The 27,251-nt window shown below is 39.9% G+C and overlaps 1 protein-coding gene across 4 annotated transcripts; it reads left to right on the top strand.

The window, feature by feature from the left end:
* The first annotated feature begins 10,314 nt into the window (after positions 1 to 10,314).
* On the top strand, positions 10,315 to 26,744 carry LOC115203343 (signal peptide peptidase-like 2A). Of its 4 annotated transcripts, none has more exons than XM_029767962.1 (17): positions 10,316 to 10,444; positions 11,312 to 11,422; positions 11,660 to 11,842; positions 11,969 to 12,058; positions 12,254 to 12,387; positions 12,511 to 12,662; positions 12,853 to 12,949; positions 14,652 to 14,753; positions 15,663 to 15,744; positions 16,308 to 16,382; positions 16,488 to 16,544; positions 16,974 to 17,021; positions 23,037 to 23,136; positions 24,043 to 24,123; positions 24,204 to 24,364; positions 24,598 to 24,631; positions 26,192 to 26,744. In XM_029767962.1, exons 1-17 carry the CDS (start codon positions 10,388 to 10,390, stop codon positions 26,230 to 26,232), a joined length of 1,605 nt encoding a protein of 534 aa, XP_029623822.1. In that variant the 5' UTR covers positions 10,316 to 10,387; the 3' UTR covers positions 26,233 to 26,744. The 4 variants fall into 4 exon arrangements, with proteins under 4 accessions (XP_029623825.1, XP_029623822.1, XP_029623826.1 ...); XM_029767963.1 differs by lacking the exon at positions 10,316 to 10,444 and adding an exon at positions 10,634 to 10,842; XM_029767965.1 differs by lacking the exon at positions 24,598 to 24,631 and having other exon boundaries at positions 10,315 to 10,444.
* Positions 26,745 to 27,251: the final 507 nt, after the last annotated feature.

The following is a 27,251-nucleotide window of genomic DNA, read 5'->3' as shown; positions in this document are numbered from 1 at the left end:
TGCAGGTTTTGAAAATCACTGTTTGTCTTACTTTTAATCATTCCCTGTGATGAAGAAGCATTTTTAAGAGCTTTATTCTAATCTTTTTAACCACAGATCATAGAAATGTGACATTTTCACATATGTAGACACTGGAATGGTGCTGGAGATAATGAATATGAAGATGAAAAGTGGCAGAATTGTCCTTTAACATTTGATGAAATGTTAGTATTTCCCCTGTGATACTAATGTTGATGACTCCTCTCCACTCTGCCATGGCGATCTGTTTATGTTACATAATGTCCCAAATGGCTAGTACACTATAAACATAATAGGGGGCCATTTGAGACACACACATCCTTGCTACAAAACCGCTCAGCACATTCAAATGACCTAATCACTCTAGTAGCTACACAACTCACTGCAAATCCAAACATTTCAGGCAAAGGAGATGTATTCCCTATGCAAACATGTAATCCTTATGCAAAGAATCCTCAAATTTATCAGATGTTTCAGGATTTCTTCCCTGTACTATCTCATCTGGTGTGATGAAATAATCCTCGTTCTGTGCATCAGTTTACACATCTAAATGTATCTAGCTATATTTAATGTATAGCTATCACATGATAGGAGGAGTAAAGCAGCTTGTATCTATATGTGATGGCATACACTTAAACACTCCATGCGTGGTGTAACTGTTCCAGAGTCAAGTTATGCCAAGTTGGAGTCATTGTGTACAGTGAGTGAGAGAGAGATTGCAATACACCTTGTTCTGTTTGGCTACAAACGTTTTTTAATTATGTGAGTAGATCTGCCCTCTGCTGGGCAATATTGAGACACCACTAGTGACATGAACTTGATGAGGCGTGCCTTTCTGTCACCCGCTTTAAAGGTACAATATGCAGAAATCACTTCACCATTTCCTAATAGCTAAAATTCTAATATTTTTCCTAATTTCAGTTTGTGAATCATTGTACCATCTAAACAGTTGTGAAATATATTTTCAATAACCAAAAATATTGTATGTTCAGCTGTTTGAAGCTGGTGTACAAAACCAAAAGTAAAAGATGCAAAAATGAAACTTAAGAACGGGAAGCATAGAAATGGCATACATAGAACATATCTACTGCTTGTTAGAATTGCTTTCAATGATGACAAATCTATAACTTATATTTCTATGTGAATGTCGTTGGCAGCACAAAAATTTACATATGCATCTTTAATAGACCTCACCTTGTCTTTCTTTTTCCCCAACTCAGTTAAGCCAAAACCACGCCTGTTATCAGAGAGGCGTTCTACAACGCTTTGAGCGCTCTCCATGTCCGGAAGTGAATATCACGTAGCGCGAAATTACAGTCACTAATTAATAACATTTGCCCTTGTATTTCAAGATTGAAAAATATTATAAAATAATGTAGTGGACAGAGCTAGCCATTAACGTCAGATTCAATGGCTGTAGCATAGCGTATACGACTGAATGATTAGCTCATAAATATTTGAGAAATTATGAATAATAAGCATATGCTTTTACCTGATAATAGACTACGAATGATAATATAACGTCAAATACCGAGCTAGTAACGTTAAGTAGCCTAGGTAAACTTAGCTGACCTTCAATTGAGGGAATTCAACAGAGTTCTGAGACATTTTTACAACTCATTGAAACTCTGAAAATGAATACATGGGCAAATGTTACCAAACATGATAATAATAGGCCTGCATTATGGTAGGCAGCTAATTGTTAAGTTACATTTTCCATCCTTACCTTGGAAGGCCACTGTCTCTGCACTGATCGCCTGTGAGTGAGACAACGCTAACTAGCCAATGGGAGCGTAGCAGAATTCCTCTGAATAACGGGGCGTGGTTTTGGCTTAACTGCGTTGGGATAAAAAAAGACGCGAGCTCACCTGCTTGTAGACCTAAAACCCGGAAATTAGTTACCATTCTTATGGCGAAAATTAATGAGGAAAGAATAGGCTTTTGGGGTAAACGCGAAAATAAGGTCTGAGGTCAATACAGGCTTAGGATATCTTATACGTTTTGTTCTACGAGATACTATTAGTCAGTTAACATTACCTTTATTAATTATGAAGCATTTACGTGCTTATTCAAATTACACAAATGCTTCCAAATTCACAGAAAATGACGTTTGCTGATGATTATCTCATAGAAGAAAACATATGCCATTAGGCTAGAAAACAAAAACTGTATCAAGAAATTAGCTCAACATTAGAAAAATTGCCAATTTGTATTAGTAGAAAAAAAAGAAGCACGAGAGTTTCGCAGTAATAGTCTGCTTTTTATTGAATAAGTCTGCTTTTATGTAATATTGTTTCATTGAACAACATATCCCAGAAAGCATTGCGCCAAGGCAAAGCAGGAAGATATTTTTTCGTCTGCAACTTCGGGAAGTTAGCCAGCAGGTATGTCTCTTTTACCTTCTTTTTTTTTTACCCCCACAAATCTATCTAATTACCTTAAAGCTCATTTGAAATTAGTCCCAACCTTCAAAGTTCACAGCTACGTGTAGATGTATTTCCAAAATTGGTCCTCTTTCAAGTTTCAGAGTACAGTTTACTGATTTAGCAACCGGTAGTTAGCGGTTAGCTAGCTAACTTACTTAGCTGTCAGTTTGAAAACCACAACCTCGCTCTTTCCTGCTTGTGTCTTCAGGTCGTTCTGCGCTAGAGAAACCCTGAAATAAGTTGAATCTTGGCCTATTTCAATTAAACGACTTTGGCAATGAAATAGCTATTGAGATTAAGTACCTACTACTGTTAGAGATTATCGAACAAGTGGCAGTACTACAAATATGGTCCCTCCCTAGTTAGTGAATTGTTTGTAATCAATACAACCCACAGTTAAGTCTCATTTGGTTAATATCTGAGATCAATGGTTCTAAATCTGTTTGGGCTTCAATGTCATTAACAACACCTTAGATCATTGACGACCATACAAGTATTTTTAGCTACTCAACAAATCAAAATCAAATCAAATTTATTTATATAGCCCTTCGTACATCAGCTGAAATCTCAAAGTGCTGTACAGAAACCCAGCCTAAAACCCCAAACAGCAAGCAATGCATGTGAAAGAAGCACGGTGGCTGGGAAAAACTCCCTAGGAAAAACTCCTGAGAAAGGCCAAAAACCTAGGAAGAAACCTAGAGAGGAACCAGGCTATGAGGGGTGGCCAGTCCTCTTCTGGCTGTGCCGGGTGGATATTATAACAGAACATGGTCAAGATGTTAAAATGTTCGTAAATGACCAGCATGGTCAAATAATAATAATCATAGTAATTGTCGAGGGTGCAACAAGCACGTCCGGTGAACAGGTCAGGGTTCCGTAGCCGCAGGCAGAACAGTTGAAACTGGAGCAGCAGCATGGCCAGGTGGACTGGGGACAGCAAGGAGTCATCATGCCAGGTAATCCTGAGGCATGGTCCTAGGGCTCAGGTCCTCCGAGAGAGAGAAAGAAAGAAAGAAAGAAAGAGAGAAGAGAGAATTAGAGAGAGCATATTTACATTCACACAGGACACCGGATAAGACAAGGGAATACTCCAGATGTAACAGACTGACCCTAGCCCCCCGACACATAAACTACTGCAGCATAAATACTGGAGGCTGAGACAGGAGGGATCAGAAGACACTGTGGCCCCATCCGATGATACCCCCGGACAGGGCCAAACAGGCAGGATATAACCCCACCCACTTTGCCAAAGCACAGCCCCCACACCACTAGAGGGATATCTACAACCACCAACTTACCGTCCGAAGACAAGGCCGAGTATAGCCCACAAAGATGTCCGCCACGGCACAACCCAAGGGGGGGGCGCCAACCCAGACAGGAAGACCACGTCAGTGGCTCAACCTACTCAAGTGACGCACCCCTCCCATGGACGGCATGGAAGAACACCAGTAAGTCAGTGACTCAGCCCCTGTAAAAGGGTTAGAGGCAGAGAATCCCAGTGGGAAGAGGGGAACCGACAAGGCAGAGACAGCAAGGGCGGTTCGTTGCTCCAGCCTTTCCGTTCACCTTCACACTCCTGGGCCAGACTATACTTTATCATAGGACCTACTGAAGAGATAAGTCTTCAGTAAAGACTTAAAGGTTGAGACTGAGTCTGCGTCTCTCACATGGGTAGGCAGACCATTCCATAAAAATGGAGCTCTATAGGAGAAAGCCCTACCTCCAGCCGTTTGCTTAGAAATTCTAGGGACAATTAGGAGGCCTGCGTCTTGTGACCGTAGCGTACGTGTAGGTATGTACGGCAGGACCAAATCGGAAAGATAACAACACCTATCCTGGTCTTTAATTTAACATGTAAATAGTTAGTGGATTTGTAGACTTCTCTACTTTGTAGTAGAGGTTGTAAAAACCCTATAGTAGAGAAGATGGTATCGAGTAATGACATCGTCTCAGTCTCAACTGTTCCAGGGTGAAATGAATAGCCTAGGTCCCTGAGTAAACACAAGTATTTTATTCTAACGCTTATCACCACCATCTGTGGAGGGCGAGGCAGAGGCATCTGAGCTCACACCGCTCTGGGTATTTTTATAAACTGGTCATGTGAAACTCCAAACAAATGAGAGATGTCTACTGTCTTGTCTTCCTGGGCCACAAGATGAAGGGCTGGTCTGTCTGTCGTGTCATGGTTTATCCTCCACTATGGGTAGCAGTATTATAGAGTGGTATTTATTAGACTGTTTTACAACTGAGAAGACTGTGTGTCAGCATGTTATTAAATATAGAAGTTTTGAATGTTAAACTGACCATCTGGACCAGTTAAACTTGCAATGAAATCTATCTATGCCAGAGTTTTTTTTCCCAGCGGTGGTGGTAAGGGTAGCATGGGGTGGGGGGGCACTGCTGCTAAATTAATATATGTGAAATACTGTATACTATTGTACCGTCCATCGCTGTACTTTCACTGGGTCCCCCTAAGTCTCCTAGTCAATGGACTATTCTGTAGTGTGATATTGAAGGGGAGTTTTGCTAGATGACATTTCAGGGGAAATATACAGTTTCTCTAGTAGGCAGGTACAGTAATGTGTTACTGGTGCTTGGCGCATGTTGCTCGAGCTCCTTCCTTTTATGACTTGGTTAGTCTCTCTCTTTTCCAGACCCACCTCTGTCCTTTTTTATCTTTACCACAACTACCAATGCAACACTGTCTAGTTAGCATACCATGCTACTACTAGGACTACATAGCCAGGTCCTAGAATCTTCTGTCCATCACCAAATATCACTTGATATTTAACATAACTAATGCAAAGATATGCCAACTGTCCTCTGATTCTGTGTGTCCACAGAGGTGTGTTGCTCAGGCCCTGGGGAGAGTGGTGTGTGTCAGAGTGTGTGTTACAGAAACACCAGCAGTGAGTGTATGTCTGTCTGTAATCTGCTTCCGCCGGCTGTTTGTGGCATCGGCTGTGAAGTGAACAGGAAGACAGAGGGCTGAAGAGAGAGAAAAATAAAGAAAGAAAGAGAACAGAGAGGAAGCTGCCGTCAGCATGACTGAGTTCTGGGTGTGTTTCAGCTGCTGCATAGGAGAGCAGCCCCAGCCTGTGAGTACACACACACACACACAATAAATCACTGTTTTGTTTACTCCTGACCTTTCAGTCTATTTTTACATTTACATTTACGTCATTTAGCAGACGCTCTTATCCAGAGCGACTTACAAATTGGTGCATTCACCTTATGATATCCAGTCTATGAAGTGTGCACACTAAAGGTGAAGGTGCTAGACACTGAAATAGAACCAGGCCTTCTCATCTTCTGTACTTCTTATCAGCCTGTGTGAGTGTCTGTTCATTAAACAGTTGACTGTTGTTGCCTTTAGTAATACTACGATTTCTTTAATGCTTTACAGAAGAGGCGGCGGAGGATAGACCGTTCAATGATTGGAGAACCAACCAACTTTGTTCACACAACACACGTAGGCTCAGGAGACATGGGCGTTGGGCTCTCATCAGTACGTACTGACCACCTACCCTCACACAGAAAACAGAGCCTTATGTCATATCTACTAGGTAAAGATTCCAAGCAGTTACAAATCGTTATCCAAATCTTCTGTTCATTATGACGGTGTGTGTGTATAGGTGAACTCTGTTCAGGCCCAGATGAAATCTAAAGGAGGTTATCAAGGAGGGTCTGAGAGCAATCAGGAATAATGAGGTGAGACACTTGCTGTTACAATGTGTTACTATTGTGTTAATACTATGATATCAACGTGTTATCAATACTGTATTACTACTGTGATATTGACATGTTATCAGTATTGTTACTACTGCAATATCAATGTGTTATCAGTACTGTGTTGCTACTGTGATATCAACGTGTTATCAGTACTTTGTTACAGGCCAACAGCTCTGCACCCCCCGCAGCAACTGCCCCCCCCCCCCCCCCCCCCCCCCCGCTTCTCCTTCACCCAAATCCAGACAGCTGATGTCCTGAAAAAGCTGCAAAATCTGGATCCCTACAAATCAGCTGGGCTAGACAATCTGGACCCTCTCTTTCTAAAATTTTCCCGACGCCATTGTCGCAACCCCTATTACTAGTCTGTTCAACCTCCCTTTTGTATCGTCTGAGATTCCTAAAGATTGGAAAGCGGCCGCGGTCATCCCCCACCTCAAAGGGGGAGACATTCTAGACCCAAACTGTTACAGACCTATATCCATCCTGCCCTGCCTTTCTAAAGTCTTTGAAAGCCAAGTGAACAAACAGATCACCGACCATTTCGAATCCCACTGTACCTTCTCCGCTGTGCAATCTGGTTTCTGAGCTGGTCATGGGTGCACCTCAGCCACGCTCAAGGTCCTAAACGATATCATAACCACCATCGATAAAAGACAGTACTGTGCAGCCAACTTCATCGACCTGGCCAAGGCTTTCGACTCTGTCAATCACAGAATTCTGCCAGGTCGCAGTTGCAAATGAGAACTTGTTCTCAACTAGCCTACCTGGTTAAATAAAATAAAAAATCTTATCGGCAGACTCAACAGCCTTGGCTTCTCAAATGATTGCCTCGCCTGGTTCACTAACTACTTCTCTGATAGAGTTCAGTGTGTCAAATCGGAGGGCCTGTTGTCCGGACCTCTGGCAGTCTCTATGGGGGTGCCACAGGGTTCAATTCTCAGGCCGACTCTTTTCCCTGTATTTATCAATGATGTTGCTCTTGCTGCTGGTGATTCTTTGATCCACCTCTATGCAGACGACACCATTCTGTATACTTCTGGCCCTTCTTTGGACACTGTGTTAATAAACCTCCAAACGAGCTTCAACGCCATACAACTCTCCTTCCGTGGCCTCCAACTGCTCTTAAACGCTAGTAAAGCTAAATACATGCTCTTCAACCTATCGCTGCCTGCACCTGCCTGCCTAGCATCACTACTCTGGATAGTTCTGACTTAGAATATGTGGACTACAAATACCTAGGTGTCTGGTTAGACTGTAAACTCTCCTTCCAGACTCACATCAAACATCTCCAATCCAAAATTAAAATCTAAAATCGGATTCTTATTTCGCAACAAAGCCTCCTTCACTCATGCTGCCAAACATACCCTCGTAAAACGGACTATCCTGCCGATCCTTGACTTCGGCGATGTCATTTACAAAATTAGCCTCCAACACTCTACTCAGCAAATTGGATGCAGTCTATCACAGTGCCATCCATTTTGTCACCAAAGCCCCATATACCACCCACCACTGTGACCTGTATGCTCTCGTTGGCTGGTCCTTGCTACATATTCGTTGCCAAACCCACTGGCTCCAGGTCATCTATAAGTCTTTTCTAGGTAACACTCCACCTTATCTCAGCTCACTGGTACCATAGCAACACCCACCCGTAGCACACGCTCCAGCAGGTATATTTCACTGGTCATCCCCAAAGCCAACACCCACTTTGGCTGCCTTTCCTTCCAGTTCTCTGCTGCCAATGACTGGAACAAATTGCAAATATCACTGAAGTTGGAGACTTATATCTCCCTCACTAACTTCAATCATCGGCTGTCAGAGCAGCTTACCGATCGCTGTAGCTGTACACAGCCCATCTAACCAACTACCTACCTCATCTCCATATTTGTTTTTTTCTGCTCTTTTGCACACCAGTATTTCTACTTGCACATCCTCATCTGCACATCTATCACTCCAGTCTTTAATTGCTAAATTGTAATTATTTCGCCACTATGGCCTATTTATTGCCTTACCTCCTTACTTCATTTGCACACACTGTATACAGATGTTTCTATTGTGTTATTGACTCTACGTTTGTTTATCCCATGTTTAACTCTGTGTTTTTGTCACACTGTTTTGCTTTATCTTGGCCAGGTTGCAGTTGTAAATGAGAACTTGTTCTCAACTGGCCTACCTGGTTAAATAAAGGTGAAATAAAGACAAAAATAAAAATACTTAGATATGAACGTGTTTTCAGTACTGTTACTACTGTGATATCTACGACTTGTGATGTCAACGTGTTATCAGTACCGCGTTGCTACTGTGACGTCAACGTGTTATCAGTACCGCGTTGCTACTGTGACGTCAACGTGTTATCAGTACCGCGTTGCTACTGTGACGTCAACGTGTTATCAGTACCGCGTTGCTACTGTGACGTCAACGTGTTATCAGTACCGCGTTTCTACTGTGATGTCAACGTGTTATTAGTACCGCGTTTCTACTGTGACGTCAACGTGTTATCAGTACCGCGTTGCTACTGTGATGTCAACGTGTTATTAGTACCGCGTTTCTACTGTGACGTCAACGTGTTATCAGTACCGCGTTGCTACTGTGACGTCAACGTGTTATCAGTACCGCGTTGCTACTGTGACGTCAACGTGTTATCAGTACAGCGTTGCTACTGTGACGTCAACGTGTTATCAGTACAGCGTTGCTACTGTGATGTCAACGTGTTATCAGTACCGCGTTGCTACTGTGATGTCAACGTGTTATCAGTACCGCGTTGCTACTGTGACGTCAACGTGTTATCAGTACCGCGTTGCTACTGTGATGTCAAACGTGTTATCAGTACTGTGTTAACATGCTCCGTGTGTCTACGAAAGCTTCATTCAACGTTTGTGTAATAAGTTTAAACTTTACATTAATGTAAATTTGCCAGCTGCATATACACTGCTATACATGAATGTGATGCGTGTATGTATTATTTGTCCACAGACAGATAAGAAGCCTGTGCTAACTACTGCTGTAGATCTGAAGAGGAGGCATTGTAAAGACACTCTTATTAGAACCAGACAAAGGACCAAACGATGAAACCACCCAGGAACGTGTATATAATTCATTTATATTAAATCACTGCTATCTGTCTGTCTGCCATGCTGTTGCACTGTAAGAGTAGAAAACGGATCACAATCGTGTGTGTGTGTGCGCCTGTGTGAACAAATGTTTTACCCAAATGTTCAGGAGTGTGTGGTTGTGTTTTTAGGCCATGCCTGTATTTATAGTCGGATTTGTGGAAAAATGACCTTTCATGTGGTGGCTGGGCCACTGTGGAGATATGAGGCACATGATTAGTAGTATCTGCTTCATTATCAAATCATAAACTACAGACTTGAAATATCTGTGTCCCAAATGGAACCCTAGTCCTTATAGTGTGCTACTTTTGACCAGAGACACATGGGCCCTGGTAAAAAAGTATGCACTATATAGGGCATAGGTTGAAATTGGGGACAGAGACCATGTTAAGCGCTTTATTCTGTTAAACATCCCTTGTTCTTTGAGTTGCCTTCAGGAGTAAGTAAAGAATGCTTTTTTTTCCAATAAACTTGAAATGTGTAGGTAGGGCACACTGGACCATTTTGTTTCTTGTACACACTTGTTCAAAAGCTTTTAAGCTTTTGTATTGATTTCAGCCAATGTGTTTTTATACATGTAGTATTTTTCTCATTCATTAGCTAGAATCTTAATAAAAAAATTCTCTGCCATCTTAGAGAAGTCTTTCTTTGTCAGGTTTGACTAGCTGTATCTGATCGTCCTCTCCTCGCGCACTCAAATGGCACCCTATTCCCTATATAGTGCACTACTACCATATGGGCCCTGACCAAAAGTAGTGCACTATAAAGGAAATGGTGCAATTTGGGAAACATCCTCAGTTTAATGACCCATCACTATGATAAGTAGATGTTATTAACACTTACCCCCTTACATGGTCAATATGTGGACAAGGTTGAAAATCTCATGTCGTTTCAACCCGCCTCCTCATTGGAGGAGAAGGTCAGAGAGGAGGGACCCCGGGCTTTCTCTTCCAATGGATTAACCAACTTGGAATTCCAAGTCGGAAACTAGGCCATCTTTCTAGAGCTCCTTCTTCTGACCTGAAGATCACGGACGTCATGATTTTACCGCGTTTCTTTTACCCAGTTGTCTTGAAAGCACAATAATCATAGTCATTGGTTGTAATGGATGCCTTAGTTTCCCGTACACTCACAAACAGAAGGTGTAACCACACATCACAGGTGAACTATCTTGGGTTAGTTATAATTATCTTTGGTACACTTGAAGACAGTTACATAAACAACCTTTCCCATGATATTTATACTGAGAATAAATATTGACATCTAATGATATGGAAACAGTGAATGCATTGATAAAATGCAGTGCATGTCAGCGTTTGCCAAAATGTTGTCTGCTGTCACGAGATCCATCAGCATGAGAAACAGGAAGGGAATTGCTAACTCTAAAAAACGATGACGCGAGTACAATAAAAGGGACGATATTGAAACTAGTGGTGTGCCCAATCACAGATGCTAGTTTTTTTTCTTCTGAATCCGATTTTTACTCAATTCTGTATGTTACCGACATGGCAAAAACTCCGTGGATTATTATTTTATCAGTCATTCTCCGGTCATCTCAGGTAAACTAGTCAGTTAGCTGTTATGCTAGCTAAAGCTGGCTAGTTAGCTCACGGTATTTATAACAGTACAGAGATAGATGTAGCTAGCTAGCATGCAAGCCACGTCCAACTATGTCGACAACTACGTGATATTTATTTGACAAATGGTTAATGTCACCTTTACAATTGTAATTTCGAGTGTCTCTCCTGTTAGGCAAGTTTGCCATGTTCATGTAGCTAGTTAGCCAATTAGCCACCAGCTTAGTTTGCCAGCTGAGCTCTTTTATGGCTTGGCTATGGGGAAGTACCCACATTTCCAGGCAAGCTTCAGAGTGGAACAGATACTGACAGTGTAATGAAAAAGTGTTACACTGCTAACACTGATCAGTCTCTGAACAAACGATCTGTTGTTGTTTCTTATACTTTGTTTACTTTGAAATACATGTTGGTTGTATGTATTTAACTTAGTTACTGTTTTTATTCCACACAGGTGATCTGTCAAGAGGCAATCTTGCACATCTCAAATGGAGCCACAGATAAAGAATACTGCCTGGTCTACAACTCCTTATGGACCAACCTGTCACTCTCACTCAGTGCTGCTGTAAGTCCAGTCCAGCAACATCGCCATTCTGATATTCAGCTGCCCTATACCCCCAATTGCTCCAGCCTCAACTGTGTTAGACTTTACTATCTGTTGGTGAACCCACATAACTTCGTGAACCTCACCTGACATCCAGCCTGCTGTTAGGTGGCTCTGGGATTCAGCCTTGCTACAGTGACAATACATCATAGCTATTAATATATTGATTGTCTAACTGTACCTGTTGTCCTGTGTTAGACTGCGTATCCCCTGGTGAACCTGTCGTCCAGGAAACTGTGTAGCTCTGCAGGGGTGAGCCCAGCCATAGTGAGAGGCAAGGTGGTGGTGGTCATGAGAGGGGAGTGTAACTTCAGCCAGAAGGCTGTGGTAGCCCAAGACCTGGGGGCTGCCGCTCTGATCGTTGCCAGCACTAAATCTATGGTAATAGTTTACTTTATGATGCAACACTTAATTTACATCTATGGTATAACATGATAGGCCTACATCTTTGTGTGTGCTTTTTAAGACATGTGTTTTGTTTTATCTCTCATTTGATTGCTTCTAAAGAGTCCCCCGGGAGCCAATGTGACAGAGTATGAGAAAGTCCAGATTCCGCTGGCTCTGATGAGATACATGGACTTCCTGGACGCACAGAGTGTGAGTTCTCTGATACTGTAGGTCCTCTGGTATAGAGGTCACTACAACTCACTTTAAGATATGGTATAGTGCTTATTCACGCCTTCTAATTGACTTCTCAAATACAGTATTTCTTTCAATCAATAAGAATAGACATGAGACAGTAGTGTGTGTGTCTCAGGTGTGTTAGTGTTTGATATCTGTGTGTTTCTCCAGGTGTTTGGTGAGGAGATGCAGGTTAGGCTGTATGCCCCGGCGGTGCCTGTGTTTGATGTCAGCATTGTGGTCATGCTTCTCATAGGAGTGGTGACTGTTGCTCTGGGAGGCTACTGGAGCGGAGCCTGTGAGAGGTGAGACTGCACACACACGTTTCTTTATGTCCTTCGGAAAAGGACAGCCATGCATGCTGTCCACTCTTCAGCCACTCTACACTCTGTGTAACAGTCTGTGTGTTGTGTGTGTCTGTGTGTCAGAGAGAGGCTGAGTGCGTCTCGAGGAGGAGGAGGAGGAGAGGAGAAGAGTGACAGTGGGGACTTGGCTCTGTACTCTCCCCTAAAGGTGGTCATTTTTGTAGGTCTGATGTGTCTGATGCTGGTACTCATGTACTTCTTCTACAAGTACCTGGGTGAGTCTTTCACTCTGCACAAACACTGCTTAATATATTTTGTATTACATTTTCATAATGTATTACGTTTATTAACAGTTTTATATGCAAAGCAAACATACCACACCAGAAGCTGTTAGACACTCAGTGATTGTATCATAATGATTTAGTTCAGGAGTGTTTTGACACGTTGTGTGTGTGTGTTTTCCAGTGTATGTGATCATCGCCATATTCTGCCTAGCGTCAGCCACCGCCCTCTTCAGCTGTCTGGACGCCCTGTTGGACCTGGCCAAGTGTAGCCCCATGAGGTACACACACACACCACACACACACACAGAGTGTCACCATTTTCCTGGGGTTTTCATCCCAATTCAAACTTTTTTCCCATAACATAACATAGCCCCCCCCAAACAAGGAAAACAAAGTATTGTCTGACAAATGTCACAGCTCATTAAAATCATGGTATTTACAGAGTCAAGGTTTTCTATAGTAACAACGTAAAGTATGATTTCCCTGTTCCACAGACATCTGTCCTCCCTGTCTGTTCCTCTGTCTGTTCCATAGACATCTGTCCTCCCTGTCTGTTCCTCTGTCTGTTCCATAGACATCTGTCCTCCCTGTCTGTTCCATAGACATCTGTCCTCCCTGTCTGTTTCTCTGTCTGTTCCATAGACATCTGTCCTCCCTGTCAGTTTCTCTGTCTGTTCCATAGACATCTGTCCTCCCTGTCAGTTTCTCTGTTCCATAGACATCTGTCCTCCATGTCAGTTTCTCTGTCTGTTCCATAGACATCTGTCCTCCCTGTCTGTTCCATAGACATCTGTCCTCCCTGTCTGTTCCTCTGTCTGTTCCATAGACATCTGTCCTCCCTGTCAGTTTCTCTGTCTGTTCCATAGACATCTGTCCTCCCTGTCAGTTTCTCTGTTCCATAGACATCTGTCCTCCATGTCAGTTTCTCTGTCTGTTCCATAGACATCTGTCCTCCCTGTCAGTTTCTCTGTCTGTTCCATAGACATCTGTCCTCCCTGTCTGTTCCTCTGTCTGTTCCATAGACATCTGTCCTCCCTGTCTGTTCCTCTGTCTGTTCCATAGACATCTGTCCTCCCTGTCTGTTCCTCTGTCTGTTCCATAGACATCTGTCCTCCCTGTCTGTTCCTCTGTCTGTTCCATAGACATCTGTCCTCCCTGTCTGTTCCTCTGTCTGTTCCATAGACATCTGTCCTCCCTGTCTGTTCCATAGACATCTGTCCTACCTGTCTGTTCCTCTGTCTGTTCCATAGACATCTGTCCTCCCTGTCAGTTTCTCTGTCTGTTCCATAGACATCTGTCCTCCCTGTCTGTTTCTCTGTCTGTTCCATAGACATCTGTCCTCCCTGTCTGTTCCATAGACATCTGTCCTACCTGTCTGTTCCTCTGTCTGTTCCATAGACATCTGTCCTCCCTGTCAGTTTCTCTGTCTGTTCCATAGACATCTGTCCTCCCTGTCTGTTTCTCTGTCTGTTCCATAGACATCTGTCCTCCCTGTCTGTTCCTCTGTCTGTTCCATAGACATCTGTCCTCCCTGTCTGTTCCTCTGTCTGTTCCATAGACATCTGTCCTCCCTGTCTGTTCCTCTGTCTGTTCCATAGACATCTGTCCTCCCTGTCTGTTCCTCTGTCTGTTCCATAGACATCTGTCCTCCCTGTCTGTTCCATAGACATCTGTCCTCCCTGTCTGTTTCTCTGTCTGTTCCATAGACATCTGTCCTACCTGTCTGTTCCTCTGTCTGTTCCATAGACATCTGTCCTCCCTGTCTGTTCCTCTGTCTGACATAAACAACTCATAGGTCATAGTTTCATATGGAAGTTCTGAGAAGTAAAAAAAAAAAAAAAGTGAATCAGACACATACCAGTCTCCTTGAACATCTCTCTCTCTCTCTCACACACACACGTGTTTTTGTGAGTCATACGAACCTTTCTGTGGTTGCTTGCGGTCTTTCTCTCTTCTCTCATGTGTGTTGTGTTCCTCCAGTGTGACGGTCTTGGGTGGGAGTGTATCTGTGAGGTCGGTGCTGCTGTCTGCTGTGTGTGTCACCGTAGCTGTGGTCTGGGGAGTCTACAGGAACGAGGACAGGTACTGTCTATCTCACACACACACACACACTGACACACACACAGACACACCCCTTGGGAATTCTGTGGGTGGGACAGGAAGCAGGAAGTGGGGTTTGGGGTGAGGGAGTGTGGAGGACTTGGACGTCATCAGCAGAGTAGAGGTGTGTTGTTGCAGTTAGTTTAGTTTTAATTTAGTTCAGCATCACTCACTGCCTCATTGACTCTGACTACTGTCTCTGAATGTGTCTCAAATGGTTCTCTATTCCCTATATAGTGCTACTTATGCTGGTCAAAAGTAGTGCACTTATAGGGAGTAGGGTGCAATTTGAGATGTACTTTCTGACAGACAGAAACTCTTAGTCTCTCTAATTTCCAATAACAGAATAACATCATGGTGGGTAATGTTTGTGTGTGTATTCATACAGGCTAGTGACTGTCCTTAGACCTTAGCACAGTAGAAGTATTAGTGGACAGGATAATGAAATGTCCCCAGTCTACAACAGCAACACACGGTCCACAGCTAATCTCGTATGAAACTTTTCCATGAGCGAAAGCATGGTGGATAATTATAATGTTCTAGAGAATGTGGTTTCACTTCCCTTTCCACCCACACACATTGTAGCTCACTCAGATTATACATTTACTCATTCACTGGATCATTACTTGGAAAATGCTCTCATTTTTGCATTTATAAAACTCTAAAACTAAACTAACAATGAATTCCTGGGCCATTTCAGGGTAAAGCACAGGAACCATTGTCAATGGTTGTCCTCATGTTTGTGAGGAAGCTTGACATGCACTTTATAACCTATTTCTTTATTACCTTTTATTTAATCAGTTTGGTTATATTTAATACTTAGTTGACAGGCTGAAGTGTGTTGTTGAAAAAAATGAAGAAAATATACCTTGTACTCTACTTTATTGCCAGATGGATCTGGATCCTGCAGGACCTCCTGGGTGTGGCCTTCTGTCTCAACTTCCTGAAGACCATCTCACTGTCCAACTTCAAGGTGAAATCATCACTCTGACCCTCTGATCTCTGATCTTCAGTCACAAAGAGGGCCACACTCTGGCTGAGACAGTTGGACACGTCCATAGAGATAGATCACTACTTGGAAATAAACTGTTTTTACATTGACATTGAGGACTTCCACCATTTTAAAGTAGTCAACTGGGTGGGATCAGCCAATGAATTTTACTCGTGAGAAAACATTCCGTAACTGCAGATGGCAGAAGATCACCAACCTTGGCTTTATACCTGTTCAAACAACACACTCCAGGTGGCAGTATGCACCATTTCAGTTTGTTTACCAACTCATAGAAGTAGTAGAAGAAAAATTACTACTTCAAAATGGGGATGGCCTCAATGGCGCTGCCTATACTATCACAGACGCCATAACGGGTCAGGTAAAAAGATGTCGTCTAACTAAGTCTATGGACACGTCTCTAAACATCTGTTCTCTCTTTCCCTCTCTCTTTCTTCTCTCTCCACCTCGCCTGTCTCCCCCTCAACTGACTTCCATCCCTCCTCCACCCCCCCTCTCTCTCTCCCCCCCCTCTTTCTCCCCCTCAGATCTGTGTGATCCTGTTGAGTCTGCTGCTGTTGTATGATGTGTTCTTTGTCTTCATCACTCCTCTGTTCATGCCGGTGAGTCACTTTCCCCTTTAAATACAGTGCAATGTTATTGTCCTATTTATTTTAATAGAAAGGTTAAATACATTGTCCCATGTTTTAAATGTTTTATATTTACAGAATGGGGAGAGCATCATGGTCCAAGTGGCCCTAGGTCCAGATGCAGCAGGAGAGAAGGTAACCACTCATCTGTTTGTCTGCCTGTCTGCCTATATGTCTCTTTCTCTGTCTGTCAAAACTTGAATCTTCAATCTCTGCATGTTAAAATGGCTTGATTAACAATCAGTAGGGTCAGGAGTTTTCCTTGACTGAGTGTTCCCCGACCCAGTAAACACTCCTGCCCCTAACTAGAATCATGCTGCGTAGCTGTGATCTCATCTGCTGTGTACCGTTGCAGCATTGCTGTGTAGATTAGATTCCCCTCTGGGTCTGAATGGCTGACTGTCTGAGGATGCGTTTCAAATGCACCCTATTCCTTATGTAGTGCATTACTTCTGACCAGAGCGCTATGGGCCCTGATTAAAAGTAGTGCACTATGTAGGGAATAGAGTGCCATTTGGGATGCAAACTGACTGCGTCTGGTTGGGGTGTTCTGTCTCGACGCAGGGTAACACGGTGGAGGTGTCAGCCGAACCCTCGACTCCATATGAGAAAGTAAGACCCCAGCGCTTTACTACTCAGCTTCATATGTACTGTTAATTATCAAATCAATTCATCTCTTTACTACTCAGCTTCATATGTACTGTTAATTATCAAATCAATTCATCTCTTTACTACTCAGCTTCATATGTACTGTTAATTATCATATCAATTCATCTCTTTACTACTCAGCTTCATATGTACTGTTAATTATCATATCAATTCATCTCTTTACTACTCAGCTTCATATGTACTGTTAATTATCAAATCATCTCTTTACTACTCAGCTTCATATGTACTGTTAATTATCATATCAATTCATCTCTTTACTACTCAGCTTCATATGTACTGTTAATTATCATATCAATTCATCTCTTTACTACTCAGCTTCATATGTACTGTTAATTATCAAATCAATTCATCTCTTTACTACTCAGCTTCATATGTACTGTTAATTATCATATCAATTCATCTCTTTACTACTCAGCTTCATATGTACTGTTAATTATCAATTCATCTCTTTACTACTCAGCTTCATATGTACTGTTAATTATCAATTCATCTCTTTACTACTCAGCTTCATATGTACTGTTAATTATCAATTCATCTCTTTACTACTCAGCTTCATATGTACTGTTATCAATTCATCTCTTTACTACTCAGCTTCATATGTACTGTTATCAATTCATCTCTTTACTACTCAGCTTCATATGTACTGTTAATTATCAATTCATCTCTTTACTACTCAGCTTCATATGTACTGTTAATTATCAATTCATCTCTTTACTACTCAGCTTCATATGTACTGTTAATTATCAATTCATCTCTTTACTACTCAGCTTCATATGTACTGTTAATTATCATATCATCTCTTTACTACTCAGCTTCATATGTACTGTTAATTATCATATCATCTCTTTACTACTCAGCTTCATATGTACTGTTAATTATCAAATCATCTCTTTACTACTCAGCTTCATATGTACTGTTAATTATCAAATCATCTCTTTACTACTCAGCTTCATATGTACTGTTAATTATCAAATCATCTTTATACTCAGCTTCATATGTACTGTTAATACATTCATCTCTTTACTACTCAGCTTCATATGTACTGTTAATTATCAATTCATCTCTTTACTACTCAGCTTCATATGTACTGTTAATTATCAATTCATCTCTTTACTACTCAGCTTCATATGTACTGTTAATTATCAATTCATCTCTTTACTACTCAGCTTCATATGTACTGTTAATTATCAAATCATCTCTTTACTACTCAGCTTCATATGTACTGTTAATTATCAAATCATCTCTTTACTACTCAGCTTCATATGTACTGTTAATTATCAAATCATCTCTTTACTACTCAGCTTCATATGTACTGTTAATTATCAAATCATCTCTTTACTACTCAGCTTCATATGTACTGTTAATTATCAAATCATCTCTTTACTACTCAGCTTCATATGTACTGTTAATTATCAAATCATCTCTTTACTACTCAGCTTCATATGTACTGTTAATTATCAAATCATCTCTTTACTACTCAGCTTCATATGTACTGTTAATTATCAAATCATCTCTTTACCACTCAGCTTCATATGTACTGTTAATTATCAAATCATCTCTTTACTACTCAGCTTCATATGTACTGTTAATTATCAAATCATCTCTTTACTACTCAGCTTCATATGTACTGTTAATTATCAAATCATCTCTTTACTACTCAGCTTCATATGTACTGTTAATTATCAAATCATCTCTTTACTACTCAGCTTCATATGTACTGTTAATTATCAAATCATCTCTTTACTACTCAGCTTCATATGTACTGTTAATTATCAAATCATCTCTTTACTACTCAGCTTCATATGTACTGTTAATTATCAAATCATCTCTTTACTACTCAGCTTCATATGTACTGTTAATTATCAAATCATCTCTTTACTACTCAGCTTCATATGTACTGTTAATTATCAAATCATCTCTTTACTACTCAGCTTCATATGTACTGTTAATTATCAAATCATCTCTTTACTACTCAGCTTCATATGTACTGTTAATTATCAAATCATCTCTTTACTACTCAGCTTCATATGTACTGTTAATTATCAAATCATCTCTTACTACTCAGCTTCATATGTACTGTTAATTATCAAATCATCTCTTTACTACTCAGCTTCATATGTACTGTTAATTATCAAATCATCTCTTTACTACTCAGCTTCATATGTACTGTTAATTATCAAATCATCTCTTTACTACTCAGCTTCATATGTACTGTTAATTATCAAATCATCTCTTTACTACTCAGCTTCATATGTACTGTTAATTATCAAATCATCTCTTTACTACTCAGCTTCATATGTACTGTTAATTATCAAATCATCTCTTTACTACTCAGCTTCATATGTACTGTTAATTATCAAATCATCTCTTTACTACTCAGCTTCATATGTACTGTTAATTATCAAATCATCTCTTTACTACTCAGCTTCATATGTACTGTTAATTATCAAATCATCTCTTTACTACTCAGCTTCATATGTACTGTTAATTATCAAATCATCTCTTTACTACTCAGCTTCATATGTACTGTTAATTATCAAATCATCTCTTTACTACTCAGCTTCATATGTACTGTTAATTATCAAATCATCTCTTTACTACTCAGCTTCATATGTACTGTTAATTATCAATCATCTCTTTACTACTCAGCTTCATATGTACTGTTAATTATCATATCATCTCTTTACTACTCAGCTTCATATGTACTGTTAATTATCATATCATCTCTTTACTACTCAGCTTCATATGTACTGTTAATTATCAAATCATCTCTTTACTACTCAGCTTCATATGTACTGTTAATTATCAAATCATCTCTTTACTACTCAGCTTCATATGTACTGTTAATTATCAAATCATCTCTTTACTACTCAGCTTCATATGTACTGTTAATTATCAATTCATCTCTTTACTACTCAGCTTCATATGTACTGTTAATTATCAATTCATCTCTTTACTACTCAGCTTCATATGTACTGTTAATTATCAATTCATCTCTTTACTACTCAGCTTCATATGTACTGTTAATTATCAATTCATCTCTTTACTACTCAGCTTCATATGTACTGTTAATTATCAATTCATCTCTTTACCACTCAGCTTCATATGTACTGTTAATTATCAATTCATCTCTTTACCACTCAGCTTCATATGTACTGTTAATTATCAATTCATCTCTTTACCACTCAGCTTCATATGTACTGTTAATTATCAATTCATCTCTTTACCACTCAGCTTCATATGTACTGTTAATTATCAATTCATCTCTTTACCACTCAGCTTCATATGTACTGTTAATTATCAATTCATCTCTTTACCACTCAGCTTCATATGTACTGTTAATTATCAATTCATCTCTTTACCACTCAGCTTCATATGTACTGTTAATTATCAAATCATCTCTTTACCACTCAGCTTCATATGTACTGTTAATTATCAAATCATCTCTTTACCACTCAGCTTCATATGTACTGTTAATTATCAAATCATCTCTTACCACTCAGCTTCATATGTACTGTTAATTATCAAATCATCTCTTTACCACTCAGCTTCATATGTACTGTTAATTATCAAATCATCTCTTTACCACTCAGCTTCATATGTACTGTTAATTATCAAATCATCTCTTTACCACTCAGCTTCATATGTACTGTTAATTATCAAATCATCTCTTTACCACTCAGCTTCATATGTACTGTTAATTATCAAATCATCTCTTTACCACTCAGCTTCATATGTACTGTTAATTATCAAATCATCTCTTTACCACTCAGCTTCATATGTACTGTTAATTATCAAATCATCTCTTTACCACTCAGCTTCATATGTACTGTTAATTATCAAATCATCTCTTTACCACTCAGCTTCATATGTACTGTTAATTATCAAATCATCTCTTTACCACTCAGCTTCATATGTACTGTTAATTATCAAATCATCTCTTTACCACTCAGCTTCATATGTACTGTTAATTATCAAATCATCTCTTTACCACTCAGCTTCATATGTACTGTTAATTATCAAATCATCTCTTTACCACTCAGCTTCATATGTACTGTTAATTATCAAATCATCTCTTTACCACTCAGCTTCATATGTACTGTTAATTATCAAATCATCTCTTTACCACTCAGCTTCATATGTACTGTTAATTATCAAATCATCTCTTTACCACTCAGCTTCATATGTACTGTTAATTATCAAATCATCTCTTTACCACTCAGCTTCATATGTACTGTTAATTATCAAATCATCTCTTTACCACTCAGCTTCATATGTACTGTTAATTATCAAATCATCTCTTTACCACTCAGCTTCATATGTACTGTTAATTATCAAATCATCTCTTTACCACTCAGCTTCATATGTACTGTTAATTATCAAATCATCTCTTTACCACTCAGCTTCATATGTACTGTTAATTATCAAATCATCTCTTTACCACTCAGCTTCATATGTACTGTTAATTATCAAATCATCTCTTTACCACTCAGCTTCATATGTACTGTTAATTATCAAATCATCTCTTTACCACTCAGCTTCATATGTACTGTTAATTATCAATTCATCTCTTTACCACTCAGCTTCATATGTACTGTTAATTATCAATTCATCTCTTTACCACTCAGCTTCATATGTACTGTTAATTATCAAATCATCTCTTTACCACTCAGCTTCATATGTACTGTTAATTATCAAATCATCTCTTTACCACTCAGCTTCATATGTACTGTTAATTATCAAATCATCTCTTTACCACTCACCTTCATATGTACTGTTAATTATCAAATCATCTCTTTACCACTCACCTTCATATGTACTGTTAATTATCAAATCATCTCTTTACCACTCACCTTCATATGTACTGTTAATTATCAAATCATCTCTTTACCACTCAGCTTCATATGTACTGTTAATTATCAAATCATCTCTTTACCACTCAGCTTCATATGTACTGTTAATTATCAAATCATCTCTTTACTACTCAGCTTCATATGTACTGTTAATTATCAATTCATCTCTTTACTACTCAGCTTCATATGTACTGTTAATTATCAATTCATCTCTGCGCTAGACCATTGTTTGTATTAAGCCATATGTTTAAAGCCATAGTTTAGAGATATATGTTGTTAGTTTTAAGAAGACATTGTTTACAAACAATGAAGTAAAACAGCCATTTATGTTATGCTGGGGTAAGACAGTTCTACTAAGTTCATAAGGCATTTATGTTATGCTGGGGTAAGACAGTTCTACTAAGTTCATAAGGCGTTTATAAGACGTATTCTTCAAGAATAAATGGGCATTTATATAAATATTGTAGATTGTTCCTTGCTTTGGAAATGTAAACATATGTTTACCATGCCAATAAAGACCCTAAAATTGAAATGGAATTGAGAGACAGAACATACAGCACATACCGACCAACTGTCACATGGCTCTTATGTCACGTGACAGCTGTGTTAACGCCTGATTCGTCATGTGGAGGACCAAGAGTTTTTGTTCAGTTTTTATCACGTAATCCTGGCTCTAACAAACTTTACGATACTACTATACAATATTACACAATCTCAAGTAATTACGTTGTAGCCTAAGAGTTTAAATAATGAGAGGGCTTTATCTGCATTTAATAAAACATTGATATATTTGTTGTGTGATTTGGTGGTGAACTGATTGCTTTCCTGTGTGTCTCATGTTCATGTCATTAACAAACACAATGGCTTGACAGTTGGCATATTTACATTACATGTATGTCTGTTTTATGTTTTTTAATGGAAGTACTGTCATTGGTGTTGATTCAGATTCTATCGTAGTGAATCCTCTATGTCTCTGTGATTGATTTGAGTTTTGGTTGAGCTTTAGTTAACTGTTAGTCAATTGTTATTTAACAGAGTGTTAATGTTTTTATTGAATCATTAGTTGACTGGTAGTTGACCGTTGCCTGTGTTTTCTCCCTGGTAGCTCCCGGTAGTGATGCGTGTTCCACGGTTCTCTGCGTGGACACAGAACCTGTGTGGCATGCAGTTCTCCATCCTGGGCTATGGGGACATCATCGTACCAGGTGAGATAAACATGTCTGCATCCTAAATGGCATCCTATGCCCTATATAGTGCACTACTTTTGACCAGAGCTAGGGTTGCAAAGGGAGGGTATATTACTGTAAACTTTAAAAGTTTACCAGTAAACTACCAGAATTACGGTAACGTACGTTTTTATTTAATTAGATACCATCTAGTGGGCTTTTTGGGTACTTCAGATTATCACAGGTGTCTGTAATTATCTATATACAATAAAATATATACAATCATAAAATAATGACAAAACTATAAACATTATCCTAAATATGAACCATCAACTTAGTGAGTACCATTAATGTTTAACAGGAGGGTTTCAGCATGAAATATCCTTCTATTCATTTAACTATGTTAATATGTCTTTGTTGTCAATGTTTTGGTGCCAAACTGGTGACAGTTGTGAAGAAAGTCGATAGTTGGAAGAGTTGCAGAGTTAATTTTTAAAAATGCCATTGTTGTTGAAATGCTTTTTTCATTAATTAGGTTAAAAAAAAATTTATTGAACCATATGGTCTATCCACTGGAAACTCATGGACAAAATGGACACAGATAAATTACCATAGATTGCCATAGATTACCTGTTAATTACCAAAATGACTGAAGATTCTGGTAACTTTGGTAAATTACCTGTAGCTTTGCAACAATAACCAGAGCCATATGGGTCCATGTCTCTAGACAATGATCTAAGGTCAATGTTATGCTTCCCTCTATAATGGTTATAATTAGGATGTGTGGCGTGTAAGCTGATCCTAGATCTGTTCATAAGGTCATTTTCTTCCTGGTGCGATCTAAAGCTTCAGTATCAGCTCCATCTTCATGCCCTTCTGTTCTGCCTTCTCATTGGACGATAGCTTCAGACCTTCATATATTCTGTTTGCTGATTGGTCCAACAGGTCTTCTTGTGGCCTATTGCAGCAGGTTTGATGTGTGGGTCAACAGCCCCAAGAAGGTCTACCTTTTCTGCTGCTGCATAGGTAACGACATGGACATTATCAATATGTTACTGATCATTATCATCATGGTGTTGATCATCTCCTCTCCACCCCTCCCCCAGCCTACCTGTGTGGTATGGTTTTGACGTTTGCGGTGATGTTGGTGACTAAGATGGGGCAGCCAGCCCTGCTCTACCTGGTTCCATTCACCCTGCTAGGATCTGCTCTGCTGGCCTGGAGGAGAGGGGAGATGAGGCAGTTCTGGAATGGGACCACATACGAGGTGAGAGGACAAGACATTTTCCTTAGGTGGTGGGGATTCAATTTATTTCATTGAATATTTTATCACTTCAAAGGGTTTGGGCCTAATTCCATTTGAATTCACACAACTCAGGAAATGAATTAAAATTTGATTATACATGTTTTTGTTCTCATTATGTATTTCTAATATGGAGGGTTGATATTCAGTAGTGTGTGATGTAATGATGATGATGACGATGATTTAATCTCCATCAGGTGTTGGACTCCACCAGGGAACCCTTACTGCCAGGTGTGCTTTCACCCCCTGACCTCTAACCCCTGAGGCCAGTAAGGGCTACTGTAATTTCCGGACTATTAAGCGCACCTGAATATAAGCCGCACCCACTGAATTTAAAAAAGAATAATATTTTGAACATAAATAAGCCGCACATGTCTATAAGCCGCAGGTGTCTACCGGTACATTGAAACAAATGAACTTTACACAGGCTTTAACGAAACACGGCTTGTAACAAAAATAAGTAGGCTTTAACGAAACACGGCTTGTAACAAAATAAATGGGCTTTAACGAAACACGGCTTGTAACAAAAAATAGAACATTTGCAGTAAGCTTTAGTTGTCTTTTTGCACTGAGTCAATTCCTCACGCTGCTGTTTCCAACGTCTTATCATCGACTCATTAAGACCAAGCTCCCGTGCAGCAGCTCTATTTCCTTTTCCAACAGCCAGATCAATCGCCTTCAACTTGAAAGCTGCATCATATGCATTTCTCCGTGTCTTTGCCATGATGAGGGTGACAAAATGACTACCGTAATCAGAATGATGGGAAGTTTGAGAGCGCTCGATTTAATCTAAACAGTAAACAAAAAAGTTGTTTGACCTTAACCCGTTCGGCAATTTCATTGGTCTAATGAAAGCTTCATGCCGCCAAAAAACTGACACGTCACAGAATGTGTTTTTTTGAAAAAAATAAAATAAAATTGAAAGCAGGAAAAATCCATATATTAGCCGCGTCATTGTTTAAGCCGCGAGGTTCAAAGCCTGGGAAAAAAGTTGCGGCTTATAGTCCGGAATTTACGGTACTCACACTCTCTTCTACTGCATCCTCCCTGCCATCTAGCTACCCTATGTCTCTAGACTAGCATTATGTTTTCTTCTTTCACAGCCTTTACTTCAAACCTTTAGCAAATCAAAAACATAACACTGGAATGTCAACTTGAGTTATGTGTAATATCATGTTACACACTCAGACCAGCAGTATCCGACATGGTCACTAGATGTCACTAGAGTCCTGGAAATGCCAGTGGCGCCACAGATTTCACTCTAGCTTGGACACACACATTTTGGTTAGAAAAGTATTTCTATTGTTTTATTTCTTTAGTCTGTTTGTCAATGTCTGCATCCCTTAATTTTTTCCCAACAGCTGTCCATCTTTCCTAACCAGAATACAACCATCTCATAACGTTTTCATGAGTTTGAATTTTCCCCGTGCAGCTGTGTTTTATTCAGAGGGGGAGTTGCCACGTGGGAGCTTTGTTTGTTGTTTGTTTTGTCATGTGCGTATCGTCATGCTTTCTGTAAACCTGTGGTTTGCTTCTGTTCAGAAGGGTGAACATTTTCAGAACGTTGCAGTTAGAAATGCAATGCATAGAACAAACACAATAGGCTATTCTCTATGACAACGAAGATAAATGACTGTTCTACATGAACGTTCTGTACAGTTCCACCCTCCTGAATTAGCCTGAGCTGTGCAAAGCAGACTGTCTGTTGGCTACTGGACTAAGCTTTATGTTGTATCACTTATGTCTGTGTTCTACTGATAAACTCCTCTCCTCCTCTCTGTTCTCTCCTAGATGGAACACCTGACTATGGCAGCGGAGGAGGAAAGTGCTGACTACAGCTGATCTAGGAGACAACTAACAAACCAACCACAGGGGCTCTTTCTACTCTTCAAATCAAGCATCTAGTTTATCATCCATGGGATGCAAGGGAAATACTATAGTCTATCAATCAATAAGGATTTATACTGGGGAGGGGTCAGGGGTGGGTTAGGGGTATGGGTTGTACCGTGTGGGTCTCTGTTGATTGGGCAGTGAGACAGTTTAATTTGAGAGGCTTACTAGTGGCTAAGAATGCAGTGGCTAACTAGTGGCTAAGAACTATAATATTAAAATGATGCCTTAACTGTGTTGCCTTGGTAAAAGATACAAGTGATTTATTGAGAAAGCACTTTAATACTCATGTTGGCAGGTTTTGGGGGATTTTAAATTCAAAGTTAAACTGTCGGTGAAGATTTAAAAAAAAAAATATTCGATAACAGCTGTTCTGGGGTTTTCTGTATAACTTGTTTGTTTTATTTACACAATCTTTGATTGCTTTTGTTGCCTTTAAATTAGTCCAATCTGATTTGAGCTCTGAGTGTGTCCTTATTATGTGTTCTATGGCCTGTACTTTATCTAACACATCATGTCTTTTTAAAGCTCACAGTTAGAACTATGACGTAACTGATTGAAATAATTATAGACTAACAAAAACTCACTGTATTAGTTGAATCAGCTGTGTTACTGCCTGGCTGGAGCAAAAGCCTGCACCCACACCGGCCTTTTGCAGATATCTTTGTCCACCTGTGAGCTAGGTCACTGTGGGGATGGGGCTGGTCAGTGCTACTACTTAACTTAGTTAGTGATCTGAGTTTGGAAAGACACTGACTGACTGACTACTGAGCCCATGGTACCCATTAATGAATTACTTTATAGATTTGTATTGTCTAACTACCATCCTCATAAATGTACGGAGAGAGTGAGAAAGAGGGAGGGTGGGGGAGGAAGGCCTGGGAAGGGGGAGAGGGAGGGAGATGGAGAGATCAAATTTGGACAAAACAGTAAAGAGGGAGAACGAGTTAGAGGTGGCTTT

Source organism: Salmo trutta, chromosome 12, assembly GCF_901001165.1.
Source record: "Salmo trutta chromosome 12, fSalTru1.1, whole genome shotgun sequence".
In the NCBI taxonomy this organism is placed as follows: domain Eukaryota; kingdom Metazoa; phylum Chordata; class Actinopteri; order Salmoniformes; family Salmonidae; genus Salmo; species Salmo trutta.
Note: the sequence above shows the minus strand (reverse complement) of the source record. Positions and strands in the feature narration are given on the sequence as shown.

Coding starts and splice junctions, on each gene's coding strand:
- LOC115203343 (XM_029767962.1), top strand. CDS start 10,388: ATGGATGCCTTAGTTTCCCGTACACTCACAAACAGAAGGTGTAACCAC. Junction 11,843..11,968: donor TTGCCAGCACTAAATCTATG/GTAATAGTTTAC, acceptor TTGCTTCTAAAG/AGTCCCCCGGGAGCCAATGT. Junction 16,545..16,973: donor CAGATGCAGCAGGAGAGAAG/GTAACCACTCAT, acceptor GTCTCGACGCAG/GGTAACACGGTGGAGGTGTC.